This window comes from Delphinapterus leucas, chromosome 12, assembly GCF_059928025.1.
Source record: "Delphinapterus leucas isolate spDelLeu-1000000601 "Yukka" chromosome 12, BTC_Dleu_Yukka2, whole genome shotgun sequence".
NCBI lineage: Eukaryota > Metazoa > Chordata > Mammalia > Artiodactyla > Monodontidae > Delphinapterus > Delphinapterus leucas.
The window spans coordinates 92,821,010-92,841,591 of NC_143140.1; the positions used below are offsets into that span (position 1 = coordinate 92,821,010).

The 20,582-nt window shown below is 39.2% G+C and overlaps 1 protein-coding gene across 1 annotated transcript in view; it reads right to left on the reverse strand.

Annotated features, from left to right (window-relative positions):
• PDE10A (phosphodiesterase 10A) overlaps window positions 1-20,582 on the reverse strand; it is a 304,446-nt gene that overhangs the window by 2,227 nt on the left and 281,637 nt on the right. The window contains exons 19-21 of the mRNA XM_022560857.2: window positions 6,904-7,015; window positions 3,772-3,852; window positions 1,002-1,090 (exon numbers count right to left, since the gene is read on the reverse strand). Coding sequence (XP_022416565.1) covers window positions 1,002-1,090; window positions 3,772-3,852; window positions 6,904-7,015 — 282 coding nt within the window. The remainder of the gene's footprint in view (window positions 1-1,001; window positions 1,091-3,771; window positions 3,853-6,903; window positions 7,016-20,582) is intronic.

A 20,582-nucleotide genomic window follows, 5' to 3' on the forward strand; every position in this document is an offset into this window, starting at 1 on the left:
ACTCTCTTTTCGCTTTGGTGGGACATTCATTTTTCCAACCTGACTCCATCAAGAATGAATACTCGCTCACACTCCAAACTGTCCACGTGGCTGAGCCCTTAGGGAATAATACAATATTTTCAGAAACTAGCTACTGATTAAGGTCAGTGATGGTGCAACAAAATACACTGGGATGTTCTGTTCATCTCCACAGAAGCAGAGAAGAAAGAGAATCACTTAAATACGAAAAAGCAGGATCTTTAAAAAATTTTCTTGCTTGTTAGTTTGTTTTCCTTAAAGAATGAGTTCATCAGGTAAGTTTCCACAGCAGAGAATGGAAGCACACTAAATCCTCAGATTTTGTTTACAAATATCTCGTCACATGTCTGTTCTCCTCCCCTCAACGGTGCATCCACTCCAGCCCCTCAGTGTGGTTCTGGCTGAGTGGTTAGGAAAATCGTGTCGAAACCAATTCTCCTACAGAGAATCAACTCACACAGCCAATGTTCATCACCGTTCGCCTTCCCCAAAGGAATTTCCTTTCAAAGTAAGATGAAAATCTTAAAAAATTTCCAACGTTCTTAGCTGAGTTTAGCCCTCCAAAAAGATGATGAGAGGACACAGAGAAATCTGTTCTGATCAACTGTTGATGGCTTGCATTTCTTTTGGGAAGAAAATGAAACTTAAAGAAGATGCCATTCAAGATTCCACCTCTTCCATTCAAACGATAAACCGTGTGATTTAAACTGGGTCCCTTTCCAAACCAGCAGCCCAGCAAAGACACTACTGTCTTCTTCAAAACAGCATTGGGCGGGGACCTCTGAGTCATAAAAATGAACAAACAAACAAAACTTCAAAACTTTACGAATAAATACTCTTGATGTATACTTGTTACGTAGGCAAACAAACACACAGCCCATTTATTGTAAACTGTAGTGAAGACACATATATACTTGGAGATAAAATCCTATACATTCTTATCTTTTAAAAAATAGCATCACAGGTTGAACTACTGTGCATACCTGCAGGCTTTCAGGAGAGGCTCTGTGGGCGGGAAGATCTGGGTGAGCGTGGTGTAGCAGGGAATGGCCACGGCATTGTAGAATCCAAGCTGCCTCAGCGCAAAAACCACGGACAAGAAACACAATTGCACATTAGCAATTCTAGTAGCACCATATTCCTCAATTGAATTTTCTACTTCTCAAGCCTACCTAAGAAACTAAATGTTCTGGTTTTGCTAAGTAATCTTTGGCTCAAGGAACACTACTGCAGATTACAATTAAAAATTCATTAAAATACATTCACAAAGTAAAACATAAAAATTTAAAACAAAAAGAAGTTAATCTAAAACCCAAGTACAATATTCAATGGGATTCTCTTTATAGATCAGGTATAATTCAGGTCCTATTTTTATCTCTGGTCAGATTTAGTACTTTAAGTGTTAAGCATTTCAAAGTCAAATCTGCTATTCTTCTACATGGGTGACTCTTCACCAACTTAATACTCAGGAATCACCCACTGTTGGGTGTCTTGTTTGTTACTCTTAGCTTTGGTACCTCATTGGGTTTACTGAAATTTTCTTCATCTCCTCCCTCCCTCCCTTTTTTTTTTTTTTTTTTCGGTACGGGGGTCTCACTGTTGTGGCCTCTCCCGTTGCAGGGCACAGGCTCCGGACACTCAGGCCCAGTGGCCACGGCCCACGGGCCCAGCCTCTCCGCGGCACGCGGGATCCTCCCGGACCCGGGCACAAACCCACGTCCCCTGCATCGGCAGGCAGACTCCAACCACTGCGCCACTAGGGAAGCCCCTCCCTCCCTTTTTTTGACCTACGACAAATCTCACTGACCTTATCATAGCTCTCTCAGGTAACAGCTCTCTCAATATGTCAGAATTTAAAGTTTTTAGTCTGTGATACTTTTAAAAATATATTAAAGATTTTACTAGGAATTATTCTGGGCCACTGTGCACATAAGTGATGAGGGCCCCAACTGGCCTTTGAAGGCCACATGGAAAAGAGCTGCTGGATGATTAACCAGAGAACACAGACTGTCTGGCTACAAATAACTGCCCTAATGGTTGACAACATGTACAGGATAAAACTGGCTCCTTAGATAGAGTGACCGGCAAACCATGGCTTACCAGTTTCTTAACTGAATTTCGGTGAGACACACCAAGGAATATAGAAGAGTCAAATCTACTTGGTTCCTTTCTGCTTTCTCCTGTTGTAAAGTCTATCATCATAGTCATCTTGCTAGAATGAATGCATTTCCATTTTTAACTTTACAGTTCATGCACAGACTTTCTTATGTCAATATTTAGCAGACGCCATGGCGCAGAAGGTCTCGAGAGAGAGACTAATTATTGGGAAGTAGAGTCTTTTATTTTTATGGCAAAGAATAATTTCATAGTAATCTCAAGTCGGAAGCAATATATTTGGTAAAATACTAGCTGATCACAGAAATATTGTATTTAAAATTCTCTGATACTATGAACGGATGTGGGATTTCGGCAGAAACATGCTACTCTTAATGAGGTAACCTGAGAACAAAGTTCATTCCCCGGCGACACCTTCAGTTCTCTTATGCACCCTACTGGGATGATGCTCAACTATTCACAAGGAAAAGCTAACGTCATCCACTCCCTATCTTATCCATATAACAGGATAAATTCCAAACGAATTAACAAATTAAATATAAAGTGATGAAATAAAAAAAATAACTGAAGAAAATATAGGCAAATGTTTATATAATCTCAGGGTGGGACAGGACTTTTACAACGTGACATGAAAAGCAGGCACAAGACAGGAAAGGATAATCACTGTGATTACCTACACGGGAAAGTTCCACAAACAATGTTAAAATAAAACGAAACTGCAAAATCTACCTGCAACATGCATGGTAGGCATGTCGGTACACAGTCAGCAGAGACGGAAAGTGGGCCTCCTGCTAGAAGAACTGGTTAAGGATACGAACAAGTGAACTGCTCCCCAGAGGCAACGATGGCGAGAAAATCACGCCACCTCTTGCTGGGCTGTGCCCTCCAAGAGCTGTGGACAAGCTTAAACTTTTGTATTAAGAGTTAATAACTTACCTTTAAATAAATAAAGTAGGAAAATTTGAGAACTTATCCAAAACCTTCATCTTGTGAATTTTCTGAAATGTTTTCTAAACTGAATTTTATATTATTTGTCCATAACTAACATCCTTATTATGATGTTAGAAGATTGAGAGTTTAAAAGGACCATAATAAAAGGAATATATCACACCACACACGCACACATGCAAAACTAACAAGGCACGAGGGCTCTCGAAACATCAAAAATTAACATAAATTATGTAGTAAGACCTGAAAAGAGAATAATTAGTGCCAGTTTATGGCAAGACAAAACTCAAAATGTACTAAAATATATGCATTATTTGTTAGGAAAAGTGGACCTAATCAAAATCTACAATGTTACTCTCCAAAAAATATCTTTGTACATTTGATGACAAAATGTTTTCTGCTTGTTAAAAATATCAACAATTCAAATTCATCCGTCCCCTCTATTTCAAGTAAGAAAAGAAAGCCTGCAATTGACTGCAATTTCATCCGTAGAAGAGGTGATGATGACAAGGCTAGCTGTGAATCCTTTAAATCCAACTAGGATTTCCCATTCGTGGTCTTACTATGCTCCAAGTCCGTCTAAATGGAGATTTCAGGTGGTTCCAGGTCCTATAAGACTGCATATGCTTCTTATTCATATCCGCTGTTATGGCCACTGTAAACGATTGGACTTTACAACACAATTCATACCTGGCCTTGTGGGACTTCGTCCTTCTTGTCTCTGTCCATCATGGGAATAGGCTGTATTCCCAGCTTCTTCATTTCATCACCCTGGGAGAAACAGGGGAAAACGAGGCTCTCTCAATTTTATAAACTGCTATAAAACTTTGGTATTAATGAGTGGTTCCCTTTGTTCGTTAATTTTCTTCAAAATGAATAATGTTGCTGCTTAATGACCCAAACAAATGTCAGAATAATAAAAAATGTAATGTATTATTGCAGGTTTTTATCCTGATATTCCTCTCCTGTACTGAATTACCAGAAACCTAGCCATCTCTTCTGGTTTCATTTTGTAGAAGTTAGTGAAAGTTAGTAATAAGAGGAGATAAATGTGTGAGGTGGAACACAAGAACAAAATGTGAAATAACCGCAAGGTCTTTATCTCACTTCTTCAGATGATTTTTCACATGCAATGCACCGGGTGGGGCTAGGCTTTAAAGAGGAATACTGATACATCAATAATAAACAATAGTCTACTAAAACATGTCAGTAAAGATACAGTATAACTGGCTAGACATCAGCATAGAGGTTAAAAATTATAGATGTTTATTAAAGATGTATGATATCGCAGGCTCTGGGCTAGGCAACTTGTACTATTATTTCACTTAATCTTCATGAAATACTATGAGTTAGATATTATTATCCCCGTTTTATAGATTTTAAAAATTATCTTACTGTTTTTATTTATTTTTTAAGGTTAAAGATTGTTAAAATTTTTCCTGACTACCTCACACTCTTCCCTCACATTTCTTAATTATTTTATTATTTTATTTTAATTGTGCTTGTTTTCAGAAATCCAAAGCACAGAACAACTAAAACCACCCTGAATGTGCTAAGATAAGGTCTAGAGACAAATTACTATAACCCTTGTTAAGAATGTTTGTGTACAGGACAAAGACACTTGACTTGACTACTAAAGGCACTTGAAGTATAGAGTTTGCTCTGGTGTTGTTGCTTTAAATATGAACAGCAGTAGTTCTCAAGATTCTTTTCTTTTCTGTCCTAAGTGAATGAAAATAACTAGGCCCCTTGCTCAAGGATTTCACAAGCCCAACATATAAAAAGATTTAAAATAAGCAGTGATTTGAATATGTACCCGAATAAGGATTGATGCTGACGAGGGAAACAACGGGACACCATGGACCGTGTGTGCAGGAGCACAGGGGTGGCTGGGGCTCAAGGGGGAGGGGCTGCAGGGGTGAGGGAGGGAGCCCCAGGCAGATGAAACTGCACAGCACAGTCAGGGACCCAGAGGACAGAGGGGCTGAAATGTGGGAGAGCCTGGAGGGGCAGAGGGCTTGCTGCATCGAGCGCGTGATTTTCATCTTTATCATATCAGCGTGGAGAGATGGAAGACGGGAGGTGTGGTACTGACATAAACAGAATTAAAGTCGTCCTGAACCGGCAAGCGTGGCCACCGAAGCACAGAGATGAGTCAGAGAACTGGCCTGAGGGCTCAGTCTCAGTACTAAGGCAAGGATTTCATCTCAAGCAACATGACACCGGAGACTATACTCTTAATCACTGTTACACTGATTGTCAAAGATAAAGGCAAGGAACCCAGTTAGATGTTGCAGTAACCCAGGCGGGATCTGGTGAAGCTCTGAAGAAGTGGGAGAGAGTGCGGGGCTGAGGTGAGAAGCGTGGACTTTATGAACGTCTAGGAGATCAACTGGCAAGACTGGGTGATTACGTTTCTGTTTCCACCCCGGGAGCTCCCTGCAGACGTCATCTATGAGCAGACTGGCAGCTAATCGCTCCCGGTGGACTGTTTAACCAACGGGGAATAGAAAGGGAAAAAGTCTACACGTCTCTCACATTTCGATTCGTATTTTAGAATACAGATATAGTTGTTATGGTATGAAGTATGTCATAGTTAAATAAATAAAAGTATTTGCAAAACAATAAGCTAGCTTCAGACAAGTTTTCTTATGTGGTGTTTATAGAATTAATTCTAGGTTACTACTTTTAGACACACATACAAATTAAGTTGACTGTGATAATAAAGTCAAACATTACAGCTCAGACATGTACATCTAAAAACAATCTTCCTGAGTCTGATAGTAACTAGATTTTGACACACACACAATAAAATAAAGGGAAAAAAAAACATGCAAGAGGGTGCTTACACAATGTATGCACTGTGTATTTGAGAAATAACACCATGAGTATATGCAACTCAAGGCCCGTGGTCCTCACCCAACAAAAACTCTTTGGGTTTACAATTATAGGACAGATCAACATTATAGACTATTTCTACTAATCGTTAGCTGAATGATTTACTGTTTTTCACTTTTTACATCCACTCTTCTACATGGATGAGATTCATGGTTTGAACCATCAACTACTGAACTTTTTGTCCTCCAAATTTACTTTTACTTCTTCAGAACAAATGAGGTGCACAAACACTTTACAGGTTTTTTTTCCATAATCTTTGAATATGCAGGGATCTAAGTATTTGTGGATTCATTTTTCTACTTACTCATGGCAAATCAAGGAGTAAACACATGTTTCTGATAATTTGGATAATTCAGTCTAGAAAAGGTATTCATGAAAGTAATTCACAGGGTTGTTTCACATGTCAGGAATTCATGGATTAACATCCCACATGTTCTACAGAACTCATAATCTGCAGCTGAATTGACCATTTGATATATTTACATAATCTCAGTTCCTACGGGTACAACGTGATTAGTCTCTCGAATTTCTAGCTGCAGGCACTTAAAGCCCGTGATATCGTGGGTCCCTCTTAGTACGTTTTCCAGTGGCTGCCATAAAGGAGATGGCCTAATACAGTTTATTGGATGGATGACAAAAGATTGGCTATTAAATAAGGAAAACTGTTGCACTACTGTTCAGGGAGTCAGTTCCTGAACTATTTCAGTGGAGATCAGAGAATTTACACACATATTCAAGTCAGATGTAACAAGAATGACTGTTCTTACTTCATACCTGTATAAATGCTAAACAATAGTTTTTTTAAGTAACCAGCAACATGAGCAACTAAGATACTGTGACTAAATTATCCTTATATTTAATTTCTTCCCAATTGTTTCTCATTTCTTGATATTATCTATGTTCATATAAAAATCAAGGACGTACCTCAGCCCAGAATTCTGCGTATATATCATTTGCCGTCAATTTTGTTACTGGCCACAGCTTTGTCACAGAACAAAGATCACAGGCAGTCATCATCAAACCAATGACACGGTCTCTAGAACACAATAATATAAAACTGGTCACTGCAGCATTTGCAAATTTATAAGAACAACTGGAAAGGCTTTGTATTTTCAGGAGCGAGTGAGGCCTAAAGTGGGCATCGCTTCGTGATGGGGGGACAATAGCGTTACAGAGCAGATGCAGCTAACAGGCAAGAAAATAAAGAATTAAAGAACAGTGTAGCTTTAATTGTAAGAACATCAGTCACTTCTGTCCCTAGTTCCACGAAGAGTATACCCTGTGTTCCTGCTGCCTGGCTGTTACTGTTGAAATAAAATATTATGTGGGCATGGCCCTGATACCAGCTAAATCCCCTGCTGTATTTTACTGCCACAAACCAGATTTTGACTTCCGTGGAATTTTGGAAATTTAGAGTGAGAAGAAACCTTGAAGAAAAAAGTCCCAATCCTTTCATTTTATATAGGAAAATCTGAGGTGCAAATAAATGAAATGATTTCTTCAAGGTATAACTGGCTCAAGACAAGGCCAGAGCAGATGTAGATTCCCAGAATTCTCTCCCATCTCCCCACCAGCAGAGAAATGTGATGTCTCCAAACACTTTACAAGCTCCAACTTTCCAACTGAAAGGAGTTTTCTTTTCAATTGCTTTGCACTCACAACAATGTGTTCTAGGTCTGATTTTTTTATTCTAAATATGGTTTGGCTTAATATTTCCTCTTGGAGAAAGATAAAAATTGCTTAAAAGAATTCAAACAGACATATCCCCTATAATTTTAACGCATCTGGTCTAGTGACATGAGGTCACCCTAAATGAAGTCTACACTTAATGGTGGCACTAAGTACAAGTTATTAAGAGCTTTTAATATTACTGACATTAACTTTTACAAAGCAAATTACATAACAAAAGGAAAATTATCGAGAAAGACACAAAACCACATAACAAGTGAGAAGGTGCCATAATTCCAGCTCCTACCTAAATTCTAATGCGTCTGAGGACTCCACTGCTACTCAAGGCCGCCTTATTTCCTGGAGGTGCACAGACAATCCCCATCTGTGGGCACAGTACTCCCTGGGTCCTGAGCCTGCCCACCCGGCCCACAGCATAGTAAGAGCATCTGTCTGTCGCGTGGGCAGAGTCTCTGATTTAGTGGTGTTCCCTAAAGCAGGTTCCTTTGATGCCAATCACTCTTAAGGTTCTTTCACTTCCCATCAGCCAATTGCGTTTAGCCCATTAGCCTAATTAAATGGTATCTTCTACAACTTTACTTTTCATTAAGGACACATGTCAAAAGGGTATCATGTCTCTAACAGGAAAGCCTAGATAACTTTAAAAACATCAATGAGACTGACATGTACCCATCCTGTGACCCCAAAACAGATGCCACGTGAAGATGCAAATCCCTTAAAATGATCAGGAAACCCCATGGTTTCTTGATGAGGTAGCTTCCTAAGCACTTTGTGGTTTAAAAGAAGAATATTTATTTCTGGATTTGGGCTTCTAAAGCAACAAGTATATTATCTGTTTGCTCAACAGATAAATTCATTTAAACAGAAATAGAACATGAGAAAAAACCTATTATTTTGTTAACAAATAATTATTTCATGAGATAGAAATAATTCAATCTCATTCAATCTACATTCACACAAAAAAAATCAGCATTTATTTCTTTTGGCTAAATATTGTAATAAGCTTTATCTCAAAAAAGATTTCTTATCTCATAAATCTATGAAAAAATGTTAATAGAACTGGGCACTGGAAAGCATGTGGAGCCAACTTTCTCACTGGATATGATTCTGTAGGCAGCATTGCTACTACTAGGGTTGAAAAGTTTATAATCTAGTTATCCTTTAGATTTCACTATCAAAATTACTTAGACAAAACAATTTAAGAGTATTTTACTGTTAACCAAACAAGTAAAAAATAAGACAGATAAGAAAGTTTGTACTAAATGCCTTCAGTAAATAAAAATTACTCATTTTTTACTCTCCGTGACAAATCAGCTAGATGGTCATGGTTTTCCGGAAATATTAACCTGAATTGGAATTGTTTTATTTCTTTCTCTGAGTGGAATATAGACCTAATGGTACAGAGACCTAATTTGTAATGCATTCCAATAACCAACTGTGAAAGGGATGGAGTTTATGCCAACTGTGCTGTTGGTATGATCTTGCACAGATGGTTCCTACGGGGGTAATTTCTGGGGGGGGCGGTTGACTACATCCATTTATTCCAAAAAGTTTTGAATGCCTGTATGTATCAGGCACGGCGAAAATAATAAACAAAATACGCACTGCTCTTGTAGAACTAATGTTCCAATGGGGAGAAGTAGAAAATAAGATAAAGATTTTCACTCAACAAGTCTATATAAAAAATATTTTAGGGGACTTCCCTGGTGGTGCAGGGAAGATAAGACTCCACGCTCCCAATACAGGGGGCCCGGGTTTGATCCCTGGTCAGGGAACTAGATTCCACATGCATGCCGCAACTAAGAGTTCACATGCCGCATCTAAGGAGCCCACGTGCCGCAACTAAGGCCCAGTGCAAACAGACAAGCAAATAAATAAATAAATATTTTAAGAGAGGCAAAAATATGAAGATGAGAGAGAGAGTCCAGTAGAGATGGCAGTGTGCGTACAAGTCCTAACATGGGAATAGGTGAGGTGTGCTGGAGGAACAGCGAGAAAGCCAGTCTGGCAGAAACGCAGGAGCGAGGAGGTGCCAGGCCGCTGCTAAGTCTCCAGACAAGACAGGACCAAGTCTGACGGTGAGATGCTGGCGGCTGAAGAGCAGAAGAGCGACACGACACACTTTTAAAAAGATCCCTCAGCTCTGCCCAGAGGAGGATGAACGGTAGCGTTGTAGGGGGAGGGAGGTTGCTGAGAGGCCGTTTAGGAGAACACGCAGCAGTCCAGATGCGCAAGGACGGCAGCTTGAATTAAGGTGACAGTAGTGGAGACAAAGAAAGTAGGAGGGTTCTAGTCGTTAGAGGCAGAGCCAAGTTGAAATACGTTAACATCCACAGGAGTTACAATAAGAGACATCTCTCTCCCTGTCTTTCCCCCCAGCATCATCCCAGACCGGGTAGAGCAACTTAAAACACAGGACCTGTCACAGGTGAGCAGAGGTTCCGACCTGAAAGTGAGCCCCTCTTGCCAGTCCGTACGTCCACCTTCCCAGTGCCAGCCTATTTTAAAATTCTCTTCCCACATCCCACGATCACAGAATCACTGAACTTTACAAAAGGGAGAGAAAAGAAACCACACAGCCTGCAGGATTTCAGGTGAGTTACTGGTGGCCAAAAAGGAAGCCCCAGCTCTCCCCCACTACCCCCTCATCCCATGCCACAGACTCTGTAAAGTTAGTTAGTCGAGGATACGACGTCCTATTGGAAAAGAAGTAGAACCACACAGATGAAACATATAAGCAACTTTATTATAAAGATTTCAGGTAGCACTGTGAAGATAAACAAAGAATGAATTCTCATATGATTATCATTACAATTTCTCACTGTGTGAATAACTGGAATTCAAAAAGACTGAAAGGCTGGCTGGATTTCCACAGTGAGCTGGAAATGTAATACTCAGTACCTCTGATTCTCTACCCTCACTGTTTACTAGGCTCTGACCTCATTGCAACCTCCCACGTACCAACTAAGTCTTTAAGTGGGAGAAAAATTTAGAAACATAGCCCAGTTGTAAAACACAGTAACTTTAATACCTACTTCAATACAAGGTTATATCAGCCAGGATCCTGACCTGAAACAGATGACACACCCAGGAGAATTGGATGATTGACTGAAGGGACTATTCACATGGCCTGGAGGGAAACCAAGGAATAGTAAGGCACCGAGGGCCAGTGATAGTGGGCAGGTTCCCACCCTGGGCCTGGCAAGGGCCTGAGGTCTTGCCTCCAGACGCGCTGTTAAACCGGGGACCCACAAAGAAGAAGCGAGGGGAACGAACACACCAACTCTTCTCTCCTCCTGCCCTCTGATCTCTTGTCAATGCCACCCATGGCTGAATCCAGATGGAAGCTGGAGGGAGGGCAAGGGAGCTGAGTGACTTGCCCCTGGGGGTCAAAGTGGAAGACAAGCTTAGTGGATCTGGGGGCCAAAAGGAGGCCGCCCAGCACATGGGAGTAGCCCAGAGGGGGAGCTAAGAAGCTGTTGTTCACACGGAAAAATACATTTGAAATTTGAACCATTTAAATATTAAATTGCACAGAAATAGAAAAATGAATTTAAAGCCAACATTTCCACTAATCTAAGAAAATCTATGCCATTAGGCTTTGGGGACCCAGCACAAGATTGTCACCAAAACAACAGAAAAAAAAGAAAACAAATGCACGTCCTGCTTATCTTAGAGTGTGCATATAGAAAGAGCTGATCAAAGACCAGACTTCTATCAGGAGGCGTCTTAACTGTAACTGTTAGAGCAGGTCAGTAAAGTGGCACCAAGCGGTTAAATAAAAAGGAAACCATAAACAAGACCAAAAGACAACCCTCAGAATGGGAAAAAATATTTGCAAATGAAGCAACTGACAAAGGATTAATCTCCAAAATTTACAAGCAGCTCATGCAGCTCAATAACAAAAAAACAGACAACTCAATCCAAAAATGGACAGAAGACCTAAATAAACATTTCTCCAAAGAAGATATACAGATTGCCAACAAACACATGAAAGAATGCTCAACTTCATTAATCATTAGAGAAATGCAAATCAAAACTACAGTGAGATATCACCTCACACAGGTCAGAATGGCCATCATCAAAAAATCTACAAACAATAAATGCTGGAGAGGGTGTGGAGAAAAGGGAACCCTCTTGCACTGTTGGTGGGAACGTAAATTGATACAGCCACTGTGGAGAACAGTATGGACGTTCCTTAAAAAACTAAAAATAGAACTACCATGTGACCCAGCAATCCCACTACTGGGCATATACCCTGAGAAAACCATCATTCAAAAAGAGTCATGTACCAAAATGTTCATTGCAGCTCTATTTACAATAGCCAGGACATGGAAGCTACCTAAGTGCCCATCATCGGATAAACGGATGAAGAAGATGTGGCACATATATACAATGGAATATTACTCAGCCGTAAAAAGAAACGAAATTGAGCTATTTGTAATGAGGTCGATAGACCTAGAGTCTGTCATACAGAGTGAGTAAGTCAGAAAGAGAAAGACAAATACCGTATGCTAACACACATATATGGAATTTAAGAAAAAAAAATGTCATGAGGAACCTAGGAGCAAGACAGGAATAAAGACACAGACCTACTAGAGAATGGACTTGAGGATATGGGGAGGGGCAAGGGTAAGCTGTGACAAAGCGAGAGAGAGGCATGGACATATATACACTACCAAACCTAAGGTAGATAGCTAGTGGGAAGCAGCCACATAGCACAGGGAGATCAGCTCGGTGCTGTGACCGCCTGGAGGGGTGGGATAGGGAGGGTGGGAGGGAGGGAGACGCAAGAGGGAAGAGATATGGGAACATATGTATATGTATAGCTGATTCACTTTGTTATAAAGCAGAAACTAACACACCATTGTAAAGCAATTATACTCCAATAAAGATGTAAAAAAAAAAAAAAAGCAAGCGCTTGGGGGTATACAAGTGGATGTTTTCCTTAGAAACTGTCATCTAGCCTTATTTTAATCCCTTTATTTTAAAATTAGGTCATACATAGCATGTGAAAAGAGACTAGGTTAAATCCGTTTTCCCTTAAATCATCATTTTAATGATTTTTTTTCTTGTTTTAAAACTTATCTTCAAGGACTTTTAATTCACTGTACTGAGTAACTGAAATCATGTCTATAAAAACTACTGCACTTCTCTCATAATATGACCTATTTTGGTGAATTTATTAGACATTAAACTGGACTAAGGATGCTGTAGATTCTGAGAATATTATTCGAACAGGTGCAGAACCAAAATCATAGATAAGATTTTAGAATCTTACTGTTTCCAAAGACACAAATAATAACTCTTTAATATAAACATCAGCGTGATATAGTGATGATCTCACTCAGTAAACTTTAAGTTCTCAATTCTTATTTTTGTGGAACCCTGTGTTGCTTTTTGAAAAACACCATTAAGAAGAGAGAAAACGAAATTATCTGTCAATGCAGAATCAGTCTTGAGCAAATGTGTCTCACAGAGGGATGTGCTGTTATTAAAAACTTATTCTAACTTAAAATTTCTTTGCCTAACAGAATCCTTGTGTGAGTCCCAGAGTTGATGACTCTGACCTCCTAACACGGGCAACTCTGTATTACTTTAAATCAAGTGAAGACATCAGTGATTTCACGCTAGAAAGTAGTTTCCCTACATTTCAAGTTCTTCGGCTGAAACATAAAACACACAGCTAGCAGAACGAGGCCCTCGTACATTTACTACTGCAGGTAAAGACACATCACTGGTGTCACGTTGACAAAATGCTACAGGAAACTGCATTACGGTCTAAGAATAAAGGAAACCACACGAACAAAGTACAGAGCCGTAGCCGTGTGAAAGTGTACATCTTTTCTAGCTCTGTTTCTGAATTGTTTAAAGAATTGGTCAGGTGTTTAACGTACCCTTTCTTTGATGTGCACCTAAATCTAAATTAAGGAAAGACTTCGGAAGAATGGTGGCAAAGGAATGTCTTTGAAGGGTACAAATATTCCCTGAGATTAAGAGAATAAACATTTTCATTCATATATTTCCGAAAGCTTTCAAGGATAAAATTCTGCACTTAGTTGATTTTTAAAATACATGTTTGAGGAAGGCAATTCCAACATGAAATACATGGAAATAAAAATTATAAAAGCTACTACTAACTCATATATTTGTCATTTAACATTTAAAAGGATACTTTAACTTGATTTCATAACCTAAAAAACATTTGATCTTTTATAATGTTTGTTAAGTGGTCCTTAGGTAAGACTATATGTTTTCCTCCATTAAGAAAGATGCTGTAATTCAAGAATAGTGCTCTGATTTCGATGGATGTTATCTTCAGTTTTTGTCAAAAGGGGACAGCTAGTTGTTTCAGGGAAAAACTAAGCTACCCTTTGCCTTGAGTCCAGAGCTGGTTTCCGAATGTGACATTCATTTTAGTTGTGGTTAACTGTGGTTTGACTGTGGTTAGGGAAAGAGTATTGAAGGACATTTTCAGTGAAGGAATAAATTAGTTTACAATTTCTGTTTCTCTTTTTGGTGCACTTTATTTCTCCTCCTCTCCATCTTTTATGTCACTAGCAAGTCCCCTTTTATAAATTAGATTTAAACTGATCTAATAATTCATTTCTGGGGCCCTAAAATCACTTGGCAGGCTCTGTTATTTAAAAAGTTTAAAGAACATACTCATTACTAAATGTGAGATATTTGTGAAAATAAAACTGTATGTATGTCTAATATAAAAGTGAGTCACTCATCTGATTTTGAAAGGCACATGGCAATGACTTTCATACATATCTGGTCTCTGGTTGCTTCATTTTCAAAATAGAAAATAAGAAAGTTACCTAATATTTTCAAGCACAGTTGTGGCTACAATGTCAAGTTCATACAAGACATAATAGTCAATGTCAAGGGCATGTCAAGTTAAGGGGGAGAGGGATAAATTAGGAATTTGGGGTTAACATATATACACTACTATATATAAAATAATCAACAAGGACTTACTGTATAGCACAGGGAGCTATACTCAATATAATACTCTGTAATAACCTATATGAGAAAAAGAATCTGAAAAAGAATGGATATGTGTATATGTCTAACTGAATCACTTTGCTGCACACCTGAAACTAGCACAACATTGTAAATCAACTATACTCCAATATAAAATAAAAATTTAATTTAAAATAGTCATAATAGTAAATGTCAAGGGCAGGTGGCAAGGACCAGTGGTAAGGACAAAAGGTAGGGAAGAAGTGTCAGAATATTAGGACTCCCAGCAATGATGAAGAGATCATGTGACATTCAGCTCCAGACTGAGCGGAACAAAGACTGAGAGAGCCATAAAATGAGAGAATGATCTGTGTAAAGTCCAGCTGACCCAAAAGTAAGAGACCAATAAGAGGCCAACACGCCAAGGACGAGGGAGCAGAAAAACACAAAGAGCCTGGGTTCCTGAAAGCATCACTGGGCAGCTGAACTTAAGCCAGCAACTACCTATCTTCAGACTCTTTACAATAGGATAAAAAATAAAACCTTATATTTTGAGACGCTAGTCATTAGGATTTATCTTTTGTAAAGTAAACGCCTTCCTAACTGATAAAACACTTAATGCACATGCGGCCGTCTGGCTTCATTCAGAATACACTATATCTTTTGATATAAAATGATTATCTGTCATGCTCTAGAGAATACTTGTGAAAAAAACCCAGAGAGTTGAGATATCTGACATGATACTGTCCTTTTTCAGAAAGGACTGGATGCCAGGAAGGGCAGATTTCCAGCTTCATCAGGACATGTAAAATATTGGCAAATTACCAGGACACAAAATGCCACTGAAGATATAATAAGAATACAAGATCACATTATGAAACCTACACTCTTCATTTTTTGTCATTTTGGATTATTTGTTTGCTCGACAAACACTGAACCCTCCTACGTGCTCAGCAGCATCACAGTTACCCGTAGCTCTGGGCCCAACAAGTGGACAAAAGCCTGGAGTGTAATTACTTCCATCACGTGACACTCTGTCCTCTGATTATGCTCTACAGGACATTATGCCATTATAATTTATGTCTGAGACAAGAGAGTTTTGAGAGTGAAGGTGAGCACTAATATTGATTATATCAGGACAACAGGTATTAATTGAGAATGATCCAGACCAACTAGGGAGTCTGGTCACCCTGATTTTAACACAAAAATATCACAAAATAAATAAAGATAATATCAGTACTTTGAGAACTGTTATGAAAAATATTAATCTTAAATATTAATTTTTACCAAATAATTGGTAGGGAAGAAAAAATATCCATCTAAACATTTTTAGGCTTAACGTGGATATGCACATGTAACTAAATAAAACGCTCTTGTAAGTATGACGTTAATCTCTCTGCTTATGGTTTAGAAATACAGTGATTCTTAATTTAAATAAAGGCTGCACTTCTCTAGATATTACGTTACTTCACTCTTGGCCAAAGTCTGCCATTGATGTCCTCAGACGAATGGTAGCATCTTTTGTGTTTTAGTCTTAATTCCAGGTATAAAGGGAGAGGCCATGTCTGTCATTTATTAACTATCTATTGGAGCAATTACAATTACTATCTCTTAACAATTTTCTTCTAAGAAATATAATCATATATTTAACTACAAAAAGTCGAATACCAGATAAATAATTTATTAAAGGTATAAAACAAACTAAACTAAGTTGGATATTCACGTAAGAGGAGAAGAACAACAGTGGCTGAAGTAAACGCCTGCACCAGAAAGTGCTGCTGGAACAGGGTCCCCGAAAGAGAACAAGAATTCACAAAGAAGGATACCACGCTGTTAAGCAAAGATAGACAGTAAAATAACATAATAAACTTTATTCAAAAGTATATTTCCAGCTTATAGACTGCACATTAACTAATAGACAGAAAACAGCTTTGGAGAAGCATCCTTTTTAAACCATATGCAGAGAAGCCCCGGCTACTGTGAATGTGGACCAGCCAGCCCTGGAGGCACCTGCCCCGTGAATGCACCAGCAGAGTCAGGAAAGAGAGCCCTTGCCATGTTTCTTTCGAGCAGAAATTGCTAGAGCAAGAAAACAAGGAGCTAGATGTAAAAACTAGCCTAATTTGGAGACAATATCTGTCCACTTCGTACCATGCTCAATGGAGCTATCTCCGCAAACTGCAACTCTCACTGGAGAAACAGCTGTCAAGTTATAGATGATGCCACGTACAGAACATCTGGAGCGAACCTGTGTCTATGACAGAGGTGGTGGAATATGTACCCTAGTCACAGGGGGAATGATGTCTGTGTTAACTCAAGTGTAGTGAAGGTTCTAGAAAATAGAAAGGAGGAGATAAACATTTCCCACAGCGAGGGCAGCCCTGAGCCTTTGTAAAATCCCCCTGTGGCTGAACTCCATGTCTACCATTTCCTAGGACAACGCAGAATGGCTCAAATTATGCAATTTCTTACATACCTCATTATGGAATCCTCACAAGAAAATCTATGAAAGGCCAACAAAGCCGTGTCAAATGCACGAATACTGAATTCACTAATAATACTAAAATAGATTAAAAGCGGGCTCAGTACCATGCAGAATTCTGTGAACTGCTTCTATGAGCTCATCAACTCCTAATCAGCTCACAGAAATGAGATTTGATCTCATTTGGTGAGTTAAGGGCCATTCTATTTAATTTTTTTTAAAGATTTCATTTAAAGGCCTACTGATATAATTGACATACTCTACCTTGTTTAAGAACAAAACACTTGAAACAAAAGTGTATCATATTTTATCACAGAATCATACTTCCAGATTGTACATTTTTGTTGCTCATACTTTAACTTAGGTGTAACTTACATGGAATTAAATGCATGAATTTGAAAGATATAGTTCAATGAGTACGAAAATGTATACAGTCCAACCACCAGACCAGTGATGACAGGGAACATTTTCATGACCCAGACACTCCTTCTGCCCTTTCCCGTTCAATATCCCTTATCCAACACCAACACCTGCCAGCCTGAATTCTACCGCAACCACTAACACTATTTATTTGTTTGGCCTATTCTAGAATTTGGTAAAAATGTGTTCATATGGTAGGCACTGTTTTGTTCAACATAATGACTGTGTGATTTCTTCATGATGTTGCATGAATCTGTAGTTTCTAATTTTTTTTATTGTTGAATAGTACATTATTCCACTGAGTAAGTGCCAGAAACTGTCTATCCATTCACTGTTGTTGGACCTTTGGGCTGCTTCTGGTTTAGATATATTATGAATAATGCTTTTGTGAATATCTGTGTCCAAGCCCTTGTGTGAAAGGCAGGAAAAAAGTGGAAGACAAAATTGGGAACAAAGAACAAGTGCGAAGGATAGAAAACGGTAACAGGTATGGCAGATACTAATGCAACTATATCAAAAATCACTTTAAATGTCAATGATCTAAATACACCAATTAAAAGAGATTATCAGAGTGGATCAGAAAATAAGGCCTGAATATTTGTTGTTTATAAGAAACACACTTTAACTATAAACACACATACAGACTAAAAGTAAATGGGTGGAGAATGATATACCAGGCTAACATTATTCACAAGAAAATGGGAGCAGCCAGATTAATTTCAGACAGAACAGACTTCAGAGCAAGGATAGGTACTCGCAATAAAGAGGAACATCTCATAAGAATAAAGGGATCAATTCTCCAGGAAGGTATAATTGTCCTCAACCTGTATTCCCCTAGCAACAGAGCCTCAAAATATGTGAGGCAAAAACTGATCAAAGTTCAAGGAAAAGTATATCAGCTCCACTACTATAGTTGCAGACTTCAACACACCTCTATGAGAACTGGATAGGTCCAGCAGGCAGAAAATCAGGACATATTTGAATCCAATAATTTCATCAATGATACAACTGACATCTGTAGATTGCTTCATCCAGCAACAGCAGAAGACACATTCTTTCCAAACTCAAATGGAACATTCACCAAGACAGACCATGTTCCAGACCATAAAATACACTTTTTAACAAACTTAAAAGAACAGAAATCATACAATGTATGCTCTTAGATAACAATGAAATTAACTAGATATCAATAACAGAAAAATAGCTGGAAAACCCTCAAATACTTAGAGATTAAAAAACACTTCTGAATAACACACGGGTCATAGAAGAAACCAAGAGAAATTTTAAAATATTTATAACTAAACATAAATGAGGACACAGCTTAACAAAATCTGTGGGATGTAGTGAAAGCAGTGTTTAGAAGGAAATTTACAGCATTAAATGCATATAAGAGAAAAGAAGAAAGATGTAAAATTAAAAATTTAAGTTTCCACTTCAGGAAACTAGAAAAAGAAGAACACGTTAAATCCAAATATGCAGATGAAAAGAAATAGTAAGAATTAGAGCAGAAATCAGTGAAATTGAAAACAGCAAATCAACAGAGAAAATAAACCAAACTAAAAGCTGGCTCTTTGAAAAGATCCATAAAAGCAATAAGCCTATTGCCAGTCTAACTAAGGAAAAAAGAGAATACAAATTACTAATATCAGCAATGAAAAAGGGAACGTCACTACAGATCTCATGGACATTCAAAGGAGAATTAAGGAGTACTATAAACGACTCTACACCCACAACTTTGGTGACCTAGATAATATGAATCAATTTCTTAAAGGATGCAATCTTCCAAAACTTACACAAGAAGGAATAGGCAATCCAAACAGGTCTGTATCTATTTAAGAAATTTGGTCAATAATTAATAACCTTCCAAAACAGAAATCACCAGGCCCAGATGGGTTCAGAAAGCATATCCTACCAAACAGACTGAACTCACCCTGCTCCCATGGCTTGGGTGTTAGTTCACGGCAGCTGCGACTGAAAACAGAATCAAATCATGCAGGTTTTGATTCCGGGTAATGCTGCAGTGGAAGAGCTCAACTGCTCTTCAGTATGGTCATTATGACTCTCTCAACTTCCCTTCTCCACGAAACCTCGCATTAGTCAGGGCTGGAGAATCTCACTCCACCCGTTTATCCCCAGAAGCAGAAAGTGGGATCCCTGGAGTTTCTCTTCCAGGCACTGAACCCAGCCCTTCCTGCAGGACTGTGACAGCTGATCAGGGTTAGAATATCAGGGAGGCCAGGACCGGGCAGGGGTGAGGCAGGAGTCTCCTTACCCACTTACTCCCCACCCAGGGGGGCCGATGAGTGTCTGGGGTCGGAGGGATTGTGGGCCGGGGTGAGGAAGCAGTGGGGATGGGGGTGACAATGAAGCCAAACAGGCGCACAGCGGGGGCCACCCCACCCCCAGGAAGACCCGTGAAGTCTCTAGGCCTGGCCAGGCTCGTGCCTTTCCAAACTCAAGACTATTTGCTCCCAGGGTCAGTTGGGCTCTTTTGATTGCAGAAGACAAAAACTCACTTAAGCTTCTGTATTAGTTTGCTAGGGTTGCCGTAACAAAGTACCACAAACTGGGTGGCTTAAATGACAGAAATTTATTGTCTCACGGTTTTAGAGGCCAGAAGTCCAAATCAAGGTGTTGGCAGGGTTGGTTCCTTCTGAGGGCCATGAGGGAAGGATCTTTTCCATGCTCCTCTTGTTGGCTGGCAGATGGCCATCTTCTCCCTGTGTCTTCACATGGTCTCCCCACTGACACATCTCTGTCCAAATTTCTTCCAAGGATATCAGTCATGTTGGGTTAGGGCCCACCCACATGGCCTCATTTTACCTTAATCACCTCTATAAAGGCCCTATCTCCAAACACTGTCGCATTCTGGGAATCTGGACTTCAACTTATGAATCTGTGGGGCGACACAATTCATCCCATAAGAGTTTTCTAGAACACAAGTTTATTTTAATGTGTTGTAGAGTTCTTTAGTTGACGCATCCATCTCCCTGTTAGACTGGGAGGACCAGGACAGCAGGGCCAGGGGCTGTCTGGCTCTTTG